The 22,875-nt window shown below is 40.3% G+C and overlaps 1 protein-coding gene across 4 annotated transcripts in view; it reads right to left on the bottom strand.

Annotated features, from left to right (window-relative positions):
• LOC138836122 (ectonucleoside triphosphate diphosphohydrolase 1-like) overlaps positions 1-22,875 on the bottom strand; it is a 96,065-nt gene that overhangs the window by 3,458 nt on the left and 69,732 nt on the right. For all 4 annotated transcript variants that reach the window (XM_070034643.1, XM_070034641.1, XM_070034640.1 and 1 more), the window contains 7 exons: positions 19,646-19,763; positions 16,594-16,744; positions 14,150-14,309; positions 13,106-13,336; positions 11,369-11,629; positions 3,505-3,621; positions 85-222 (listed from right to left, as the gene is read on the bottom strand). In XM_070034643.1, the coding sequence (XP_069890744.1) occupies positions 85-222; positions 3,505-3,621; positions 11,369-11,629; positions 13,106-13,336; positions 14,150-14,309; positions 16,594-16,744; positions 19,646-19,763 (1,176 nt within the window). The remainder of the gene's footprint in view (positions 1-84; positions 223-3,504; positions 3,622-11,368; positions 11,630-13,105; positions 13,337-14,149; positions 14,310-16,593; positions 16,745-19,645; positions 19,764-22,875) is intronic.

Below are 22,875 nucleotides of genomic sequence, written 5' to 3'. Positions count from 1 at the left end.
CACTGACTCCCATCTTTTTCGAGCCCAAAGCTGCTACAATCAACACCACCCAACCTCCACACATCCAACAGGTGCTCAAATTACCTTGCCCATAAAATGAATTTGCTCCCAGGAATCATTTGTAAAATGATAGCCTTGCAGAAGAAGGGAGAGGATATAGGCCCCAGAAAAGCAGTATTCACTCAGGTATTTCTCCTTTATTTCAGGAAAAGATGTCTTTACCTAGAAGTGAAATGAAGGAAATATCATACCTGCACAAAAGGAGCTCTCTATAGCTTTCTTTGTTACTACTAGACCTGAGAAGGATCATGTGGGCTTGAGGGTTGGCTTTCCCAGAAGCATTGGGGATGGTGCTATACTACAGTGGGTGCTACAATGTTTTTCAGTTTATGGTATTGTACAGAAGCACTTTATTCCTAGAGCTCTATATGTTAATAAATACATGATCTAGGAAAAAAGTTGTTCCTATGGTATAGTATGTTTTAAAGCAGTTAATTTCAGTATCTTTTTCATCCCCTAAACTTGATATTTTAATATTATTAGAATATTAATATTTAATATGAACAGAATATTATTCTATTTAATATGTTAATGTATTATATAATTTTATAAATACTGTATATGAGAAGAGTCTGTTAATTTTTAGTCAGTGTTTCCTATATATTCTTCATCAGATTCTTTGGCTAAGAGCCTCTATAAACATCTTAAGGGAATAATGTCCAAAAAAACCCTTACCACACACTTAGTTTAGTATGTGTACTGACAGCAACATTCTCAAAGAGCATGTTAGTTCTCACCCCAGTCACTCAAAATTTGCACTTTCTGATGATTCTTTGGTGATTCATGTGCACAGTACAGTCTGAGAAACACATTCAGCTCTGGAAACATTTTACTGGCTAAGTACTTAGCTTGGTGGGAAAGCACTTGCTTCGCATATGCAAGGCCCTGGGTTCAGTTTCCATTACTACAAAGCAACAATATGGCCAATTACAAATGGTCAATAAATACATGAAGAAATGTTCAACATCTTTAGTCATAAAGGAAATGTAAATTAAAATGACACATTTTTATCTCACTTCAATCAGATTGGTTTTCATTAAGACAACAACCAAATTTGGACAGAGTGTTACTCAACCACAGAAACAATAAATTTGCCAACTACTGGTGGCTCATGCCTGCAATCTTAGCTACTCAGAAGGCTGAATTCTAAGGATCACAGTTCAAAGCTAGCCTGGGCAGGAAAGTCTGAGAGACTCATCTCCAATTAACCACCAGAAATCCAGATGTGGAGCTTTGGTTCAAAGTGATAGAACACTAGCTTTGAGCAAGATTGCTCAGGGACAGTGCCCAAGTCCTGAGTTCAAGACCCATGACCGACCAAAAAGAGAAAAAAAGAAAGAAAAAAAAAGAATTATGGATGTAACTGGATATTTTTATGTTAACTGTGAGACCAAACATAGGAATATGAATACCTCATGTTTCTTCTCATATGCAGAATCTAAGTTTTTAAAATGGCATGAAACTATATTAATAAGAAATAAAGTCTCTTTTTTTCAGTTAAAAATGGCATGGAAGTAGACCAAAGAACTAACTTGGGAAGAAGAAAGTACACAGGGGAAAGGAAGGGAAAGAAATAGAGGAATTATTATGATTAACGTACTTTGCATGTATGCATGAAAATGTCACAGTGCAACTGATTTTGTACAAATATATGCTAATAAAAACTTAAAAAAAAAAAAGAACACTGCATGGGCAGCTTAGTGGTAGAACACTTGGCTAACACATAAAGCCCTGCATTCAATCCTCAGCAACACATAAAACACTAACAACAAGATAAAAGGTAACATGTTAGTGAGGATATAGAGAAAAAAGAACCCTTACATGCTGGTAATAGGAATGCAAATCAGTACAGCCATTTTAAAAATAGTACAGCCAGGTGCTGGTGACTCAGAATTGTAATCTTAGCCACTCAGAACTGAGGACCTTGGTTTGAAGTTAGGCTGGGCAGCTAAGTTCAGGAGACTCTAATTTCCATTTAATTACCAAAAAAGTCAGAAGTGGAGCTATGACTCAAGTGTAGCATATGTACATATGTTGAAAATATCACACTCTACCACATGAAAACATAGTTATTATGTATCAGCCAAAAATGAAAGTAAAAGACGTTTTAAAAAAGCAAGAGCAATAGTATAAATACTGCAATTGCTAGCAGATCAGTAAGACAAGAGAAAGCAACAAAAGGGATCCAAATAGGAAAGGAAGAAGTCAAACTACCTCTATTTGCAGATGATGTGATTCTATGTCTAGAAGGACATAGATTCCACCCTAAAAACTCCTAGACTTGATAAGCACCTTCGGCAAAGTAGCAAGATATAGAATTATCACACAAAAATCAGCTTTCTATCAACAATGAGATGGAGAAGGACATTAGAAGAATAATACCATTCACAGTAACCTAAAAACAACAACAAAACAAAACAAACCCACCAAGAAATAAACCTAACCAAGGACCTCTATAATGAAAACTATAAATCTTTGAAGAGAGAGATTGAAGAAGACACCAGGAGACAGAAAGACTTCCCATGTTTGTCAAACTGACTAAAGTATGGTAGGGATGGGTTTCCATAATGTAACCCCTTTGAGCAATTAACAGGTTAACAAGATAAATATCTGGAAGCTAAAACATATGAGGGTGGTAGGGCTGAGTGAACAGGGTGGATGAATGGAGAGAGGAATGGTAGGTGAATGTAGTCATAATATTTAATGGATATATGTGAAAATAAAACTAGGAAACCTGAGATGAGTGGGGATGGGTTAGATGAGGGCAGTAATGGCAGGGGCATCACTGAACAAGATGAATTGTACACAATGGACGTGTTAAAAGCATTCTAAACAGCCACACACCGGTGGCTCACACTTATAATTCTAGCTACTCAGGAGGCTGAGATCTGAGGACAGAGGTTCGAAGCCAGCCCAGGCAGGAAAAGTCTGTGAAACTCTTATCTCTAATAAACCACCAGAAAATGGGAAGTGGCACTGTGCCTCAAGTGGTAGAACGCTAGCCTTGAGCTGAAGAGCTCAGGGACAGCGCCCAAGCCCCACGACCAACAAAATAAAAAATAAAAATAAAAAAGAAGGGAATACTGAGATATGGGGCTTCTGGCATAGCCTTTTCTATACACAGTATCTGGTTCTACTCATGATTTCAGACAAAAGGGCCACATCAGCCAACTTGGGTCCATGATGAAATGCATAACATCAAGGTTGAAAAAGCAGTGATTGAGGTAGAGATGAACTGCTAACTGTATGTCAGTAGAGCCTATTAAAGGACTTCATATAAAGTGAGAAACACCAAGAAATGTGGATAAATTCATTCTTTACTCCACCACTGGATTTCTCTAACACATTTACTGGATATTAGTCAAACCTGGATGAAGTTAAGAACAGATTCATAACCTCCCCAGTAGTGACAGCAATTGACAGTTTCTGTTTCTAGTTACTTACCTCCTCCCAGGACTTAGAGCAGAAATTTCCCATTATCTCAATCATCTGTTCCTCAGAGGACACTTTGTCCGATGTTAAGTTTAAAAAATCCATCACAAAATAGAAAGCTGAAAATGCCTGCGGTAGAAACACCCACAGTTTTAGGCTGTGCCTAACACACAGGAACATTGACTTGGTCCTTTGGGGGGCTCAATTTTGGCTCTGAAAATAGCAAAGAAACCCTCCACTGGCAATTCACTACTATAGCATCTGTATGCTTCAATTCCAGTGAAAAGCCCAGTGGAAGTTTCTCAAAAGACACTGTGAGTTTTTTATTGTTTGTTTTGTTTTTAAACCATATCCCCCCCCCACACACACTACAATGAAATGGTTTAAGTGGTACAATGCCAGCCAGATTGAAAAGGTATCAACAACACACACACACACATCTCATGTGTAGTAAGTAAATAGTTAATAAAATTAATAACTGTAAATATTTCTATTTTCCTTTTTTTGGCATGATTTCTCCCCTATTTCAGATCTAAACAGTTGTCTGGCAATGTAGTTGACATTTCATTAAAGGTTTCCAAAAGAACAAGGTCAGAAAGTTAACCCAAAGCGACATTGATTCATAAAGGAATTAAAAACAACCTAAGTTGTGTTAAATCATTTCCCAAGGGTCAAATCAAAAGGTATGGACAGCACTTAGAAATATTAAGTGAAGCATCTGTAGTCACAGAAGAAACATGATCTTGTTACAGTTTTTTTTTTAATTTTAATCAAGGTCCTTTTCCAAACCACACAGCTGACATATCCCCTCCCTTCATAGAGCCAAGGGGAAACGCTGCTGAGTGAGCTGGGTATGTTCATCTTTCTTGCTGTACTTCAGAATAAAGATCGTTATCTTCCCTTGATCACTCAGTTCATTCACATTCACATGAATTCTTTTTCTCATTCCATCAGCCTGTCAGCTGAAAGTTTTTCAGAAATCTGCCACAGTCTGGTTTAGTATCTAAGGTCAATTTCTCTGGGAATATCTCTTCTGTCATGGACTACTGTTTATACATACAGATTGGAATTCAAACTAGGAAAATAGTGTTGATAGACTGATGGCAGGGTTTAGGTTCTTCCCCCTCCCCCCCTTGGTTTATGTATATTTAGAAAGTAACCTTAATCTTAGTTATAATGCTTTCCTTTTTTAATTCCAAGAATGATCCCAAATGACAAAAACCAAAAGCAAACAAAAAGTCTCCTCCTTTACCCCAAGCAGCAACATTTCTCAAACTCCCATAGTTGAGGATCACATCACCAAGTTTATGCCTGTGGCTGGAAGACACTTTTTTTTTTTTTTTTTTGGGTCCGGTCGTGAGGCCTGAACTCTGGGCCTGGGCGCTGTCCCTCAGCTCTTCAGCTCAAGGCTAGCGCTCTACCACTTGAGCCATAGCGCCACTTCCGGCTTTTTTCTTTTTGCTTATGTGGTGCTGGGAATCGAACCCAGGGCCTCAGTCATGCAAGGCAAGCACTCTACCACTGAGCCACCTTCCCAGCCCCTGGAAGACACTTTAATGAGGTGGGGGGAAACCCCACTATTCTGGTCTTGCTCTTAGGCTTCAGGAACTGAAGCCAGGGATTTTCTTTTGCCAGAATGGACGCAAAACCAATTCTTGAGAATGCTGACTCCATTTTAGGAATTCCTGAGTTTGTTTTAACTATCGATAGGATACTGTCCTAAATCTGTGAACTGTCCCTTAATTCCCAAACTAGGAATCAATATTATAGTATTTTTCTTTATAATATTTTACTTGGTATCTACATCCTATGGGTCTACATTTGAGTAACAAATTAGGATAGAAACACTCTAATCTTCAGGAAGCATAGCTTTTGTTTGTTTGTTTGTTTTTTCAGTCATGGGGCTTGAACTGTAGGCCTGGGCACTGTCCCTGAGTTCTTGAGCTCAAGGTTAGCGCTCTACCACAGTGCCACTTCAGACTTTTCTGTTTTCTGGTGCTGAGGAATCAAACCCAGGGCCTCATGCATATAAGGCAAGCACTCTACCACTGAGCCACCTTCCCAGCCCCAGGAAGCATAGCTTTAAAAAGTCAGATCCTAAGTCAGAAGTCAGTAGCTCATACTTAATTATAGCAACAGGGAGGTTGAGATTGAGAGAATCTCTGTTCAAAGCCAGCCTGGGCAGAGCATTTACCAGACTTCTCAATTAAGAGTTGAGCATGGTGGTATAGACCTGTTATTCTAGTTACATAAACTAGTCTATAAACTAGTTGGACCATGTCCAGGCATATACAGGGACAGGAAACTAGACCTTATCTGAAAAATAACCGGCAGGAAAGGGTTGGAGGTATGACTCAGCAGTATACCACTCACCTAGTAAGGTCCTGAGTTCAAGCCTCAGTACTGAAAATAACAAGTCAGTTTCTCATCTTTCAGTTTCTAGTTTAGACAGTATTTATAGAAAGTTATTTAAAGAGTATAAGACTCTTTTCTTCTAGCTACTCTGAAATCTATTAAAACCTATCTCAGTGTGTTGTTATACAACTATAGTTCTAGATAATTTGGAAGTTAAGGGAGGAAGATCTCTTGATCCCAAGAGTTCAAGTGCTGCCTTGACGAATTAGACTCCATCTAAAAAAAGTTTAAAAAATCTACATTACTATTTTCTACATCTAAACAATAGCAATCTGAAATCTGGATCTTGCCAGAGTTTCCAATTTCAGGGCATTTTGATTTGACATTAAGGATGCCCGACCTCTATAGCAACTTTAACCTGAAGGCAAAATATTTATGAGCCACTTACCATGTGATGATAACTTTTTGGTGGTTAAAGCAATATAGATTTTTAGTCTATTTACTACCATTAATACATAGTCTTTTATAAAAATTAAAAAGTCAAAATGTATGTAAACCAAGATTTACATATGATACATGATATCATTCAGTCAAAAGAATGGTAAGAAAGAGCAGCATTAAATCACAATTCCACAAATACACTGTAGCCCATACTACGTCACTGTGGTGGTTTCTTTCACAGTACCTCCATTTTGCTGTTATGTGAGCTCAAGTGTGGTGAATCTCTGATTAAAATACATGTTACACATCTGATATCCACATGAGCAATTTCATTTCTCTAGTACATTGCATATTACAGTACATAGTGATCTTTTATGGTTCTTATGTATTTCCACTGTGTACAATACAGATAATGTAAATATGTGTTAAGTATGGTACAGGTAAGGCTTCTGGAATGACAGTCTATATGAATAGTAATTACATTTTGGAGGATTCAGGTTTGATCAGTACCAGGAACCTCAGAGATCCCTGAGCCTCATCTGCACAAAGGGGATGGAGGCGTGGCTTATGTGGTAGACTGTTTAGCAAGCACAGGGCCCTCAGTTCAAAAGATTAGACTTGAAAACCTCAAATGCTATTCTTTTGCCCATTGACCAGATAACTAGAACTATCTGCATTATTAATATAGCATGTGGTTTTGATTATTTTAACTAAGGATATCTTTTTGGTAATGACAAAAATTTTTAAATGGGTTTTTCTCAGTATTTTTTTTTTCAGTCGTGGGGCTAGAACTCTGGGCTTGAGCGCTGTCCCTCAGCTCTTCAGCTCAAGGCTAGCATTCTACCACTTGAGCTACAGCGCCACTTCCGGTTTTCTGGTGGTTTATTGGAGATAAGAGTTTCAGGTAACTTCCTGCCTGGGCTAGCTTTGAACCGCAGTCTTCAGATCTTAACCTCCTGAGTAGCTAGGATTACAGGCATGAGCTACCTGCGCCAAGCTTCAATATCCTTTTAATGATTTCACTTTTATATCTGGTTAAGGTAAGATTTTATGGAAGGTTATTTAAAGAGTATTTAACTCTTTCCTTCTATCTACCCTGAAATCTGTTAAATCCTATCTCAGTGTGTTGTTATACAACTATAGTCCCAGATTTTAAATTATCTGATAAAGGAGGAAGAGAGGAAGGAGGAAAAGCTGAGCATGGTACTTGTAATTATTGCTACTCTGAAGGCTGAGGCAGGAAGATCACCAAGTTCAGGGTTAGCCTGTTCAAATTATTTATGCCCTGACTCAAACAAACAAACACTTTTTTAAAGGGCTTGAACATGTTGAATTTGTACACTAATTAAATAACAACAACAAATAATATATAAAATAAAATGAAAAACAATAAACATTTTCAAAAGAGAGGCTGGGGGATATAGGCTCAGTGATGGAACGCTTATCTAGCATCTGCCAGTCCTGATATTGACTCCATTCCCCAGGAACCCCCCCAAAAAAGCCAAACAAAATAAAAGACAAACTGCAAGTACCTGTTAATAAAGGCCCTATTTGTGGGTTCTTTTGGGTTTTTTTTTAGAAAGCTGTATGTAGGGAGTTGAGTGTGGTAGTATATGCCTGTAATCACAATTAAGGAAGCAGAGGAGGAAAATTAGGAGTTGAGGCCAGCCTGGACAAAGTCAGCAAGATTTTATATCAAAAACAAAAATAAAATGGCTAAGGGCATGGATAAAGCAGAACACCTGCCCAGCATGTGTAGAGTTCAGAGTTCTATTCCCAGTATTATAAAGTTATGTATGGTGCCGGGCGCCAGTGGCTCATGCTTGTAATCCTAGCTACTCAGGAGGCTGAGATCTGAGGATAATGGTTCAAAGCCAGCCTGGGCAGGAAAGTCCATGAGACTCTTATCTCCAATAAACCACTAGGAAACTGGTAGTGGCGCTGTGGCTCAAGCGGTAGAGCGCTTGCCTTGAGCTGAAGAGCACAGGGACAGCGCCCAGGCCCAGAGTTCAAGCCCCACAACTGACAAAAAAAAAAAAAAAGCTATGCATGGATTTTTGCTTTCAAGTGAAATCAGCTTCCCTAACCTCTGTGTTGCTCAGTGGTCAGATGTATTACATGTATGTAAACAAATACACTTTAAATGTTCTAGTTCCTTACTGAATTTCTTTCTGGCCTGTGCTGTTTGTATAAATGATGCAATGTGGTCTTAAAAAATAATTCCGAAGTTACTCCATAAGTAATTCCCAACAGATGTTCCTTCTTCCTTTTTGGTGTTTCTATTTTGCCTACATTTGATTATATCTGGTAACTATGGCTACACATGGCCAAACTGATGAGAGTATTGCCAAGATTTTTTTTATTTGGCAGGGTTTGCTTTTGTGGTATTAGGGTTTGAATCTAGGGCTCAGGCTTGGTAGGCAGGTGTTCTATTATTTGAGCCACACTCCCAGCTCTTTTGTGCTTTATTTTTCTGATAGGGACTCGGGATTTTGCCCAAGGCAGCCTTGACTAGCCATTCTCTTACCTACCTACAGCTCCTATGAAGTTGGCATTATAATTATTCACCATAAACCCAGCTTCTCTGTTGAGATGAGTTCTTACTAAACTACCCTGGCCTCAAATTGCAGTCTTCCTGATCTCCACCTTACAAAAAGTTGGAGCAAAAATCCTCCCATCATAAATTCTGGTTTAGAACACCCAGGGGAATGATTTTGAAAGTTACAAGAATGAAACTGGATTTTTTTGTTGTTGTTGTTGGTCACAGGGCTTGAACTCTGGGCCTGAGTGCTGTCCCTCAGCTCTTCAGCTCAAGGCTAGTGCTCTATCACTTGAGTCATACCACTACTTCCATTTTCTGGTGGTTTATTGGAAATAAGAGTTTCACAGACTTTCCTGCCCGGGCTGGCTTTGAACTGTGATCCTCAGATCTCAGCCTCCTGTGTAGCTAGGATTACAGGTGTGAGCCACCAGTGCCCGGCTGAAGCTGGATTTATATGTTACAAATACCTATGTACAAATACAAGTACCAAGGACTTGGCAATGAGAACTCCTGCAGGAATGACAGGATGAAGGCTGCTGGGAAGAAGAACTAAGTTTTGCCCCACACCAGTGGTTCATGCCTGCAATCCTAGCTGCTCAGGAGGCTGAGATCCGAGGATAGTGGTTTGAAGCCAGCCAGGGCAGAAAAGTCCCTGTGAGACTCTTATCTCCAATTAACCACTCAAAAACAGGAAGATGAGCTATGGCTCAAAGTGGTAGAATGCTAGCCTTGAGCAAAAGAGCTCAGGGACTGCAGTCCCTGAGTTCAAGCCCCATGACAGCAACTAAAACAACAACAACAAAAAAAAAACACCCCCAACAACTAACGTTTTAGGTTTCACCTGCCACTAAGGTTAATGTAAGCCTAGACCCATGACACTTCCTACTGCTGTTTTTTCAGACAGCAAGACAATGAAAAGCTCACCAAGTTCCTAAGAAATTAGGAATTAGGATTGGCCCTGGTAGCTCATGACTATAATCCTAGTTACTCAGGAGGCTGAGATCTGAGGAGCTTGGGTCCAAGCCATCCGGGGCAGGAAAGTCCTTGAGATTCTTTATCTCTAGTTAACCACTAGAAAACTGGAAGTGAAGCTGTGGCTCAAAGTGGTAGAGTGCTAGCCTTGAGCAAAAGAGCTTAGGGACAGGACACCATCCAGGCCCTGAGTTGAAGCCCCACACTGACGAAGAGAAGAGAAGAGAAAAGAAGAGAAGAGAAGGAAGGAAAGCAAGAAGAGAGAGAGAGGGGGGAAGAGAGAGAGAGAGAGAGAGAGAGAGAGAGAGAGAGAGAGAGAGAGAGAGAGAGAGAGAGAGAGAGAGAGAGAGAGAGAGAGAGAGAGAGAAAGCAAGGAAAGAAAGAGAAAAATCAGGAATTAGGTCAGGTTTGACTACTGTAGATCCTGAGCTCTCTCCAGGCAGCTCTTCCTATGATCCTGTACTGAGTCAGGAGAACTGAGAGCTGCTCTCTGGTGGGGTATTTAGAATCGGATCTCCTTTTATCCATGCTGTTTTGTTTTTATTTTTGAGAACTGAGAGCTGCTCTCTGGTGGGGTATTTAGAATCGGATCTCCTTTTATCCATGCTGTTTTGTTTTTATTTTTGAGAAGGGAAAAAGAATATGAAGGCAGACAAAGGCCTTTATTTCTTTGAATGATTTCTTGAATAAATTTATGTATCTATAAACACTTAGTCAATAATTGCTGCCTAACAGATAGTAGATAATTTTGCAATATACTCCTTGTGATTGCAATAATGCTTGGTGTCTCAGAACCAAAATATGGGAATTTGAATTACTATATCAAGAGGTCTGTCCTCCCATAATTGGAAAGGAATGAATTTGAAGCTGTAGTTCAAATACCTCTCAACTCTTCAAAATGTAATGCCATGTTGCACTTTTAATACTTCCTTCAGACTTAAATCTTTCTTGAGGTTTTCTGAGTTTAAATCTTCCTTGAGATTTCCTGTGTTTCTACTTTTAAATAAATGTCTTGAAAGAGGAAAATGCTCAGCTGCTCCAACTGCTGCTTTTCCTCCTGACATCTGGAAAGTCACTGTGGCAGATTCTAATGATCCCTGCCCCAGAGCCCTTCTTCTTGCTTACAGAAACCTAAATGTACCCACATAGAGGAAGTTAAGGTGCCTAGGAAACACTTCTCCCAGGAGACAATGTTTAAACCATTTTAGTCCATTTTCCTGTAACACACCTTAGTGCATTCACCACATTCTGGCTAAGAAAATATCTATGGCCCTTCTGCATAATTAAATTAAGTGTGTAAGACAAACCCTACACTTCATTTCTGCATTGGTATTACTTGGGGAGATGTGATGCTTGGAGCAGTAGCTGCCATCTTAGCACCACAAAAAGGTCAAGGAGATAATTGAGAAGGTAATCCCAATTGCTACCCTTGTGTGGCCAAATAGCCAGCCATGAATTTTCTCAACGTTATTATGAGCGCGAACAAGAAATCCTATAATTTAAACATATTCTCCAACATGCAACTAAAATCATTCTCCAATATACCTCATTATTTTACAGACTTACCCCAAAATTCCCTTGGAGTGGTGGCAAGAAAATCCCATTGAAGGCACAGCTTGAGTAAGGGCAGTAACTGGTGTTGAAGAGCTCAAGGATACTTTGCTGGCATTTTTGATAGTCTCCAGTACCCTGGATTTGAAACTGATCAAATGGCAGCATTTTCTGGAGCCTGTTGGTGCAGGGGCTCTTGTAGACCTCACTTACATTCATTGTCTTCTCATATCCAGAGTGAAAGCATGGGTCCCTGATGGTTCTGCTACTTGAAACCTGAATGGGAAAATTACTTGAAGGAATCCTGTGTGAATGATTTTGGGGACTAAAGACATACTCTGATATGGTCAATGTGAAGGCCTTAAGCAACATCATTGGCATATAGCCCTGTCTTGCTTTATTTTCTTTTTCCTATTAGCATAATTTTTCTTTAAAAAAAAAAGGCTCAGAAGTGGTACCATAGAGCCAGGCACTGATGGTTCACGCCTGTAATCCTAGCTACTCAGGAGGCTGAGATCTGAGGACTGCGGTTCAAAGCCAGCCTAAGCAGGAAAGTCTGTGAGACTTTTCTGTGAGACCTCCAATAAACCACTAGAAAAGTAGAAGTGGCGCTGTGGATCAAGCAGAAGAGTGCTTGCCTTGAGCTGAAGAGTGCAGGGACAGCGCCCAAGCTCAGAGTTCAAGCCCCACAACCGACAAAAAAAGAAGAAGAAGAAAGAAAGAAGAAGAAAGAAGAAAGAAGAAGAGGAGGAGGAGGGGGAGGACGAGGAGGTACCCGACATCAATGTAGTAGCATATTTATAGAATGTTGATAGAGTGATTCTGGGTTCAGAAATGCCATTAGTTGGGACTGCCCCTTCATGCATAATCCTAATTACACAGGCCACATAAAGAAAATTCTCAGAATCTCAAAATTATAAGCCAGAGGTCTACACCCTGTCCCTTCCTCTCCTCCCCAAACAAACAATCAGAAGCTCCAAGACCTGAAAAGTGCCTTATGTCCTTCAAGCCAAAAGTATAAAAATGAGTTTTACCCCTCAAAAGAAGAAAAGGGACAGCTGTAGAAAAGAAACTTCACGGTGCTTTGAGGCCAGTGGGCATCACTCAGCAGCACCTATTCGTATGGTGGTCATCTTAAGGACCAGAGTGCTGGGTGCGGTGGAGTTGTGGGAAAGAGAACTGGCTGTCCTTTCATGAAGACAGAAAAGCTGATGTGACACCCTCTCTGTGTCTGCTAGTCAGGGTGTGCCTGGTTCTCTCACGATGCTGCCTTCAAAATGCAGAGGCATCTGGGAATAAGATCTAAAGTATGGACTAACAAATTCAGTGTTGTTCTGAGGTTTTGTTTTCTTCCTCCTCTCCAGGTCATTTCTAACAACTCTGTTTTCTGTGATTTATAGGAAAGAGATTTAAGACTGGTCTAGATGAGCTTATAAATGGCAACCTTTCTTCTGAACAGTGCTCTAATGTGTAACTTTTATTATCATTGCCACCAGGGTGAGAAATTAGTTCCTAAGAAAGGATCTGACTCGTGTCCTTGGAGATAGTGCAGTAAACAAACACAGGAGGGGATGTCTGCATGGGACAACTCATAGGGGTCGACCAGATGTAGTTTGGTATCCTGCCTGAAAAGATTTGGAAAGCACAATAATCAGTTTCAGACCAATTACTGGATTAGAAAAAGGAAATAACAGGATGTGGGGGCTGAGGACCAGATGTGGAGAGAGCAGGTCTGAATTCAGTTATACTTGCCTGAATGTCCTTGGCCAGTTTCTGCCAGAGTGCTTGATCTTTCCCGTAGCACAAGAAGCTGTGTGTGTATACAGTGTAGTCTTTGCCATAAAGACGAAATTGCAGAGAGTTTTCGGGAGACTCCACGGTGTAGTTTAGGGGTACAAAAGTGATTTGTGTAGAGGCTCCCCCAAGGTCCAGAGCTCCAAAGGTTTCCTGACTTTGTGGAATGAAGCTGAGCCAACTCAATTTCTAAAAGAGAGGACAGTTACTAGTCTAGCAATCTGTGGATATCCTGATTTTCACAGGATTTCTTGCACTCAGCGATTTCCTAAGTCAGTGAAGTGGGGGGCAAAGCTCACTGCAGGCTCCAGCATCAAATCAATAGCAAGAAAAAAGGGGCTTCAAAGATATAGCCAGACCCCAGCAATTTGGAAGCCCTGTGACTCGTCCTTACAAACAAGGGGCCTAAGGCAAGCTGACTCAAGTCTCAATTTCCACTCAGTAAGTCAGGAGATGTGTGATGTTGGGCAGAATAATAACCCTTTTTGGCTATTAATATTAAGATCTAAAACAGAAATAATTTTGCCTCATGCTCTTGTTCTGATAATGCTCAGCATAGCACAAGACACACAGCACGAGACAGATACTAATCATTCTTTTTGGTTCCTTTGGTTTTGTTTTGGAGATCAGGTCTTGCTATGATACCCAGGCTGACCTTGAACTAACAGTTTTTCTGCCTAAGCTACCCAAGTAATTGGTATTACAACAGTGTGCCACCTCACTCAGCTATTCTTAATTTTAATAAGGTTAAACTAATTATAAACAAAATAGATTCTGTTTTCCCTCATGTCTCCTCCTAAGGTGAAGATAAGGCTCCAATACTCTTCACTAATAGAAAAAGTTCTTAAAAGACAAGTATACTTCTAGTGACTTTTACACAAGTGGGAATACATTCATTCATCCATCCATCCATCATTCTGGCTAGCAACTCAGATACTTCTCCGAGATAGCAATGGCACTGGCCCTCAATGAGCCACTTTCATGGATGCTGTGGGTATTTACCTGAGTGAATTTGCCCAGCAGATAGTTGATGGTAATCCATCCATAGGCACCTTCCTCTTGGCCAGTGATAATCCGTGCACCCTGGAAGTCAAAGGGGTAGTTGCTAAGGCTCCTTGACACTGCAGCCAGGACCCTTTCTGCCGACTGTTCATTTTCCATTCTACACAAAAGAGGAGGCAAGGTTACTATTTTGTCTTAAAAATGACACCTACCCATTCAGCCAGATTGTCCATGTAATACCCCAAGAAGTGGACCATAACACAATGAAGTAAGTAGACACACAGAGATCTCTGCACATGGCAGTCAAAGGAACCTTCCCTTTAAGATGAGGGAGAGTTACTCTTTTGTTCCTTTTCCAGATCCAGTTCTTTCTGTCCTTGAGTAAGTTGGTCTTCCTAAAGTAGTACAATTTTTGCTCTGTTGTTTCCTGGATTACAAATATCAAAAGCTCTTTTAAAAATTCTCTGGTGGGAGCCTCATCATATCTAGAGCTACTGTGTGCTATATTAGCTATTAATGGTGGCTCCTAGTTGGTTACAAAGTTAGACTTGTTGGTATTAATTAGGGCTATAGTAGAACACAAGTGGAAAGAGATTGGGGACAGATACCCAACTTCCTCTGCTGCCACCTTGGGAAAACCAGTCAATTACTGTGTCTGTTTGAGACCCTTAGACCTGAAGAGTCTTTCAGGGTTGTCATAGTACAGATGAAACTGCTTCCAGGATCTAGGCTATGCAACACTGAGTCTTGTGAGGAAATACAGCCTGCCAACTCTTGTCTGCCATTGAATGGTGTCCATTAGCTGCCTTCCCTTTATCGCTAGCTTTCTTCCCCTCTAATACATCTCTATTAGTGACACTAATTGTGTAACAACCTTAAATAGCTTCACATTGTCTCCAAGTTAAAACCCAACCATCCTGCCATCCACAAGGCCATTTGTGATTTGAACCCTGTCTTCTCAGAAACCGACTCACAGCTTGGGTCCTGCCACTTGCCAGGTATTGAATCTCATCTGTAAGCCACAGCTCCCTTTTCTAGCTGAATATAGTATCTTTTAGTCAGTCCAGGCAGGAAAGTCTATAAGACTCTTATCTCCAATACACTAACCAGAAAAGCTGGAAAGTAGAGCTGTGGCTCAAGTGGTAGAATACTAGACTTGAACAAAATAAGCTCAGGGACAGTGCCTTGGTTCTGAATTCAAGCCTCAGGATGGAACACACAAAAAAAACTCTTACTTTATAGAGTTGTTATGATGGTTAAACAAGTATGTATGTATTAAAGTGTTTGGCACAGTGTTAAGACTGTAGCAGTTGCCAGGTGCCAGTAGCTCATGCCTGTAATCCTAGCTATGCAGGAGGCTGAGATCTGAGGATTGTGGTTCAAACCCGGGCAGGAAAGTCTGTGAGACTCATCTCCAATGAACCATCAGAAAACCAGAAGTGGTACTGTGGCTCAAGTGGTAAAGTGCTTGCCTTGAGCTGAAGAGCTCAGGGACAGCGCCCAGGCCCAGAGTTCAAGCCCCATGACTGACAAAAAAAAAAAAATGTAGCAGAGGCTCAATAAACATGAGTTGCTACTATTACTCTATCTCCTCTCTGTGCAGAAATACAGCCCTCTGGACTATGTCTTGGTTTTCTTAATTTCCCTGCCGTTGCACATTCGTTTGAACACAATCCCCATGAAGTCAAGGAATTTGCCTTGTTCACTGCTGAATCCCTAGTGCTTCAAACAGTGCCTGACACTTCACAAGTGCTTAATAAAAGGCAGCCACTGGATGACTGCTGTCTGTTTGCAAATAGCACTCGTTCCTTTCCCTCCAAGTTGTCTGTCATGATAAAGGTCATATATCCCCTTCTCTGGCTGCTTCTCATCCTGGGCAGGGCCAAAAGCTCCCACAGCAGCTCCAAACATCCCTCTATTGAAGGACAATTCATTCTGTGTGGAAGCATATTTTCTTGAGGGCTCAGTCACCTGCTGCATATTCTGGGCAGAGCAGAAGCTCATCACATATTGAATCAATGAATGGATGGATGGATGGATGGATGGGTGGATGAACAAGTATACAAAGAACACTGCTACCAAGAGGTAACAAGTAAAGATGTGTAAACTGTGATTATTTGCTTTAGGACATCTGTGGATCTCTTCTAGTCATCTTCCTCCCAGATATTGATTGACTAAATCTTCAGCCTCAAATCTCAGAGATTAATGTTTCTCAACTTTTCCATGGGGAGATTGGTAGGGTTTTTTAGCTACCTAGTCTTTCCATTGTACATACTATGAGTTAAAGAGTATTGTATTGCTCACCTGCTGAAATTTCCTATCTAGGAATGGACTTTGGAGTATGTATAACTTGAGCGGTAGATGGGTTGGGGGGGAATGTGGTCCTCTCATAGTTGCACTGCCTCTAACTAGTATCCACTCTTGGTCCCTACATGCTACTGTACCTGAGTAACCGCATGCCTGCTGTGGCTCCCAGATAAACAGGTGTATCCTGATGTTGAGAACTTGGGATCACTTCTTTGGACTTTTCCATGCATTCAGTCAGGTACATGTCTAATTCATTTGGTTTCTGGACATATTTTGAGATTCCAGGACCTAAGGAAAGATATAAAAGGTGGTAATTTTTTTTAAGTATAAGCCAGGTTTTGGTGGCTCACCCTTATAATACTATCTACTCAAGAGGCCTAGATCTAGCTGGGCGCCGGTGGCTCACATCTTTAATCCTAGCTTCTCAGAAAGCTGAGATCTGAGGATCACAGTTCAAAGCAAGCCAGGGCAGGAAAGTCCATGAGACTCTTATCTCCAATAAACCACTAGAAAACCGGAAGTGGTAAGTGGTGCTGTGGCTCAAGCGGTAGAGTACTTGCCTTGAGCTGAAGAGCACAGGGACAGTGCCCAAGCCCAGAGTTCAGAGGCTGAGATCTGAGAACTGCAGTTTGAAGCCAGCCTGGGCAGACAAATCCAAGAGGGTCTGAGCTTCATATAACCAGAAAAAAGCCAGAAATGGGAGCATGGCTGTGTTGTAGAGCACCAGACATAAGCAAAAGAGCTAAGTAAAAGAGGTCCAAAGTTCAAGTCCTAGTACTATTACAAAAAAAGTATAGGATACACATTGACAATATTAGAGAAAAATATTGTATTTACTAAGAAAATACAAGGAAAAATAATTTCCTCATGTAGATTTATGTGTGTGTGTGTATATATATATATATATATATATATATATATATATATATATATATATATATGAATGAGGTGGTGGTACTTAGAGAGTTAAGTCACTGGTCCTAACATTGGTATTAATTTTCAAATTTTGGATTAGGTCTGTCTGGTGTTCAGTAATTTTTCCACTAGATGGCACAATTTTATATTTAACTGTGTAACAGTTCCTCAGATTTTCATATAGATCAATAGCCACTCTATTAATTACTTTTGGGTGATTCTTCCACAAATTTTTAATTTATAAGACTAGTTACTAGAAGATTTAAGCAAAGATTATATTTAGAACAAAAATTAAAATAAGCACCAGCTATTATTGTCTCCAAATTGATGAGACCAGAGTCTTAGAATATCAGACTTCTGGATAGGCTTTTCTTTTATCTTCCTGCTTACTTAATAAGTTACAAAATGAGTGGACTCCTCAGGGCATCAGACTGAAAAGACAGAAGTGTTGCTAACAAGCTTTGTAATCATGACTTGTGCCCTAAAATTTCTGAGGTGGAGTTTTTTTTTTTCTCTGTTAGAAGAAACATGATTTGAAGCCATGCCTCCTTAGTGACTTTTTCCACTCCAATCTCCTGCTTTCCTAATAGGACTGTTATTCCAATTTTAGAGCAAAACTAACTGTTGCTAGGGAAAGGTTGGAGCCAAGATTCTGCAAGCTTTTTGAAGTCAGCACTCAACATTTTTCTCTCACACTAAGATAAATATCACATGATTAATGCTTCATGGTGAGGGTTTCCTTTACAGATAATTATCTGCTCACAGATTAATCATAATGAGGAAATTATCTCTAAGCATGTGTTTTGATTCAGAAAATCTGGCTGTAAGTATTCAATTTTTCTTGAGGGGGGAAGCTATTGTCTTCATTAGTCTGAACACTCATGTACACATGGTCTGAGTCTCAGAGGAGAGACATCTAATGGATGAAAGAAGAGTTCTAAAATTAGAAGATAATCAATTTTAAAAAGGCCAATGAAATAAAGCACGGAAACCTTAAGAAAGTCAAGTGCTTTCTCCCTGTTGATAAGGCAGAGTTTCAAGAACATCATCCTTCTCTTTCGAAGATTTTTTCTCTTGTCTCCTCTCTACTATTAAGTTATAAAATTGGGGTAGACTTCACAGACCGTTAGACTAAAAGTCAATTCTTTCTGAGATCTGGATTAACTGTCTGACTGAAAATAAACAGTAGGTTCCTCCCTCAAAAGGTGAAGGGAGACAAAGGTTAAAGTGATTATACCTTATGTTGATGTAAGTGGTGCAGTTGGGGTACTGATGGAGGGGAGTGGCGAGAACCAAAGTGTCAATAACCCTCCATGGATTATAAATTGAAAAGAAAATTGTCTGGGAAAACAATCAGGATATAATGCAATGGTTCAAATTAGTGAGAAGCCTGGAATATAGTTAGGAAACCTATATGCTTCGCTTGGTTCTGGTGCTACTTACAAGGCAGTAGTCTTCCAGATTTTTGGTTTCTTTCCTGCAAAACAAGATCCCATCCCTAAGCATCAGTGATCTGCTCATTCTTGCTTATAGAGAGTGTGAAGATGTTTGAAAACTTCACCAAGCTTCAGATTAGAGTACAAAGATGAGGACAGGAGCAGTTCTATGGATTTGGCAGCATTAGTATTACCTGGGAATGTGTTAGGAATACAAGTTTTCAGTCTTCTCCCTCAAATCTGTGAACTCAGAAATTTAAAATATTTGTGTTTTTAAATCCCAGTGGTTCTGATGCCATTTCTGAGACCTGCTGGCCCAGATATGGGTTTTAAGTTGGGCATGCCTTGTTTTAAACTAAAACTTTATCACTTATTAAGTTAACCAAGTGATGTAACCTTTCAATTTTGGTACCTTCATCTTTAAAAAATAGGAATACAAACCTCAGTAGGAGATTATGAGGGTGAACTGAATTCAATTCCTAATCAGTGCATTACATAAATGTGGATGCGAGTTAGTTACTCAATTATTGTATATGTATGGGGGAACAGGTTGCTGAGGATCAAACCCAGTTCCTCATACATACTAAATAAGTATTTATCACATACATACACCTTCAGTCTCCCCACTATATAACTGTTTTTAATTTGCCTATTCTTCAAGGACTTCATCATCAAGGACTGATTTCAATATTATTTTATAATGATAATGACATAGCAAATACACTGTGATCCTCACTTGACTTCCTGTCCCTGGAACTCCCTTTTCTCTTGTGTTCTACTTGCCAAATATCTCTTGTGTTGTCCCAATCTCTGTCTACCCCTCCTCTTCCCATCTTACCTTTCACTTTACATTCTTCTATCTGGCGCACCACTCCTGTGTCATTCTCCTTTTCAGCTGCCCATTTATAGATGTACAAGTTTGTGTGAGAAGAGCCTGCATCCAGCACAATCCCATACTGAGGACAGAAGAAAACTCTTATCAGTATCACATCATTCTTCTCCATATTCAGCTTGAAAAAGAAAGGGAATGCCACTGGGGAGGCATTCTAATTGAAGAGCATTGGTCAGTTTGGAACTGGAGTCACTCTAGTCATAAGATCTCCCAGGACCTGCATCCCTGGAGAACAGGGTTCTTAATTCCGGCTACACACTAGAGATGTTCAGGGTGAGGCCTGAGCAGCAGGGATATAGAGGCTTCCTAAGGGACTGTAACCTTCAGCGAAGATTCAGAGACTCCACCGAAATAGTTGAGACATTCGTGGAAAGAACAGAAAGCAACTAATTCAGTAGTTCTCAAACTTGTCTACATAACGGAATCACCTGGAGAGCTTCAGAGGCTGAAGCCAATATTCCATCCCTGTGATGTAATATGGCCTCAGCTTTGGAATTCTTCCATATAATTGTAATGTGCAGACAAGTTTGGGGACCACTAAGTTAATCCACTGAGGGCCATGTAGGCATATAAATATCTTCAGTGAGCAAGCATAGAATTGTGAGAGTTTGGGGTTTTTGTTTACTAGTGTCAAGTAGTTGTACAAAAGCATTTCATTTTGACATGTTCATTTATACATACAATGTATCATGGTTTGCTTACCACTTCTTTTTTGGTGTTTTTTTTGGGGGGGGTCCGGTCATGGGGCCTCAACTCTGGGCCTGGGCGCTGTCCCTCAGCTCTTCAGCTCAAGGCTAGCACTCTACCGCTTGAGCCACAGCGCTACTTCCGGCTTTTTTTTCTGCTTATGTGGTGCTGAGGAATCGAACCCAGGGCCTCATGCATGCAAGGCATTGCTTACCACTTCTGTCACTCTCCTTATCCCTTGTTTCTCTATCCAACCAACAAGTTCCACTGTAACATTTCACACATGTACATATAGTATTTGGGTTGTATTAATCATCCTTCTCGCTCTGTCCTACCCACTTCCACTAGTCCTCTTACCCTGAACAGGACTGAAGTTATGTTAAAGAGAGATAGAAAATTCTAAGTATATTTGCTTTTAAATTAAAATATAACTTTAAAATGTATTCAGTATATTTGGAAGGATATGTAAATGTTGTGTTTTCAGATCTGTAAGAGTGGAGGAGATCAAAGGACTCAGAAGGAAGGAGAAGAGAGAAATGGCATGAAGAACAGTTATAAAGTAGATGCTACACTATGTTGAAAATGAACTTTACAACTTCAGGGGTGGGGGGTGGGTAGTTGTGGAGGTGGGACGGAAGGGATGGTAGGGGGAAAACAAAGGAGAAGGCAACAATGCTCAATAGGACATACACTCATTATCTTGCTCATGTAACTGTAACCCCTCTACAGTATTTTTACAATAAAAAACATACAAAAAAGTAGATGCTATCTTTATCCTTTCTGTATAAGTGAGGAGCTACAAAAAGGTTAATTCATGCAAGATATACGCTAGTATATCTAGTATATATGTGAATCAGGGTCAGACTCAAGACCTCATGTTGAAAACCTAGTACCCAGAAACACAACAGCAAGGGCTAGGCAAGGGTTTTAGAATTGGTGCTCTTTGGAACATTTTTCTAGCCTCCACCAGGCTTACTGATACCCCAAAAGTAACTACCATGTTGATTTCTATCACCATGGATGAGTTTTGCCTGTTTCTGAACTGCAAAAAAGCGGACTCTTGGGGTGTGACTCCTTTAAGTCTCATTTCTTTCATTCTATGCCTATGAACTATATGGCTCATCCTTTTCCATTGCTGTGAGTATCTCATTATATGCATGCACTGTATTCTTCCCAGTTTACTGTTGATGTACTTTTGGGTTGTTTCTAATTGGGGCTATTGTGAATATAGCTGTCAGGAATATTCTTGTACATTTCATTTAGTGGAAATATCTTTAGGTCTTCTTTGAATATCTACCAGGAATAGATTGTCCAAGTGCTCATTTTTTAAATCAAATCATATGTATTTGCTTATATTCTTGAGCTTATTTGAAGGAAAATGCTATGGTTGATTAATGGCATTTGCATGGGCTTGTGATAATTTGGTGGCATATGCCATTTTTAATCATCTCTATAGTAGAGAAAACATGAGGGGGGGCTGGGAAGGTGGCTCATTGGTAGAGTGCTTGCCTTGCATGCCAGAGGCCCTGGGTTCGATTCCTCAGCACCACATAATCAAAAAGAAAAAAGCCGGAAGTGGCGCTGTGGCTCAAGTGGTAGAGCGCTAGCCTTGAGCTGAAGAGCTGAGGGACAGCACCCAGGCCCAGAGTTCAGGCCCCATGACCGGACCCAAAAAAAAAAAAAAAAAAAAAGAAAACATGAGGGAAGTGGGGGGAGAACAAAAGGCAAGCAAAAGAAGAGGCACTTCTGAAATGTGAGTCAACTGACACACTTGGCTGTACATTTGAGCTACATACTTCAAAGTGTGATCTGTCACCAGAAAATACTTAATTTGCCTATTCTATATATGTATATTATGATAAATATTGTGATATAGGTGACATACATTGTCTTATAATCTAATAAGTCCCAATAACCCCTCTTATAATTTAATAAGACCTAATAACCTCCAGGGAGAAAAGACAAGAAGACTTAAGAGACCTCCCTTGACCATTAGTAGTAACAGCTAAAGGTAGTGTGCACATTTCACGTTTAACACCCAGGAAGTATCACTGTGCAGAGCTCCTGAGGACCTTTGACCCTCCATAACCTCCCAGCATTCCTTGTCTTGATGTGCACAGCACATCAAGTAACTCTCTAGTAACTGGCACCATACCCTTGGAAAGAAAATGACCTCCATATTTGCTTTGGGCACAGCAAAGAAGTAAGCTGGACTGCTCTGCAGCTAGCTTGCAATGGAAGGAATCCAAGAAATGGCAGATGTGGTGCTACTGTGGGCAGTGAGAGATGCTGATGGAGGTGTGCAGCCTCTGGATCAGTGGGAAAGCTCCCAGGATGCAGGAACAGCCTTCAGGGTTACCCAGTAGAAAACTCTATTGTTCCCTAGTGCCACCCCTGAATTCTTCCTGCCAGAAACTGTTTCAACCACAGTAGCTACAATAAAAGCAAGTCGGCAGCAGCATGCAGCCTTTATCTGGAACCAGGACGTT

Source organism: Dipodomys merriami, unplaced genomic scaffold (assembly GCF_024711535.1).
Source record: "Dipodomys merriami isolate MVZ:Mamm:240054 unplaced genomic scaffold, mDipMer1.0.p SCAF_249, whole genome shotgun sequence".
NCBI lineage: Eukaryota > Metazoa > Chordata > Mammalia > Rodentia > Heteromyidae > Dipodomys > Dipodomys merriami.
The sequence above is the reverse complement of the archived record's forward strand: the minus strand, read 5'-3'. Positions and strand labels throughout refer to the sequence as shown.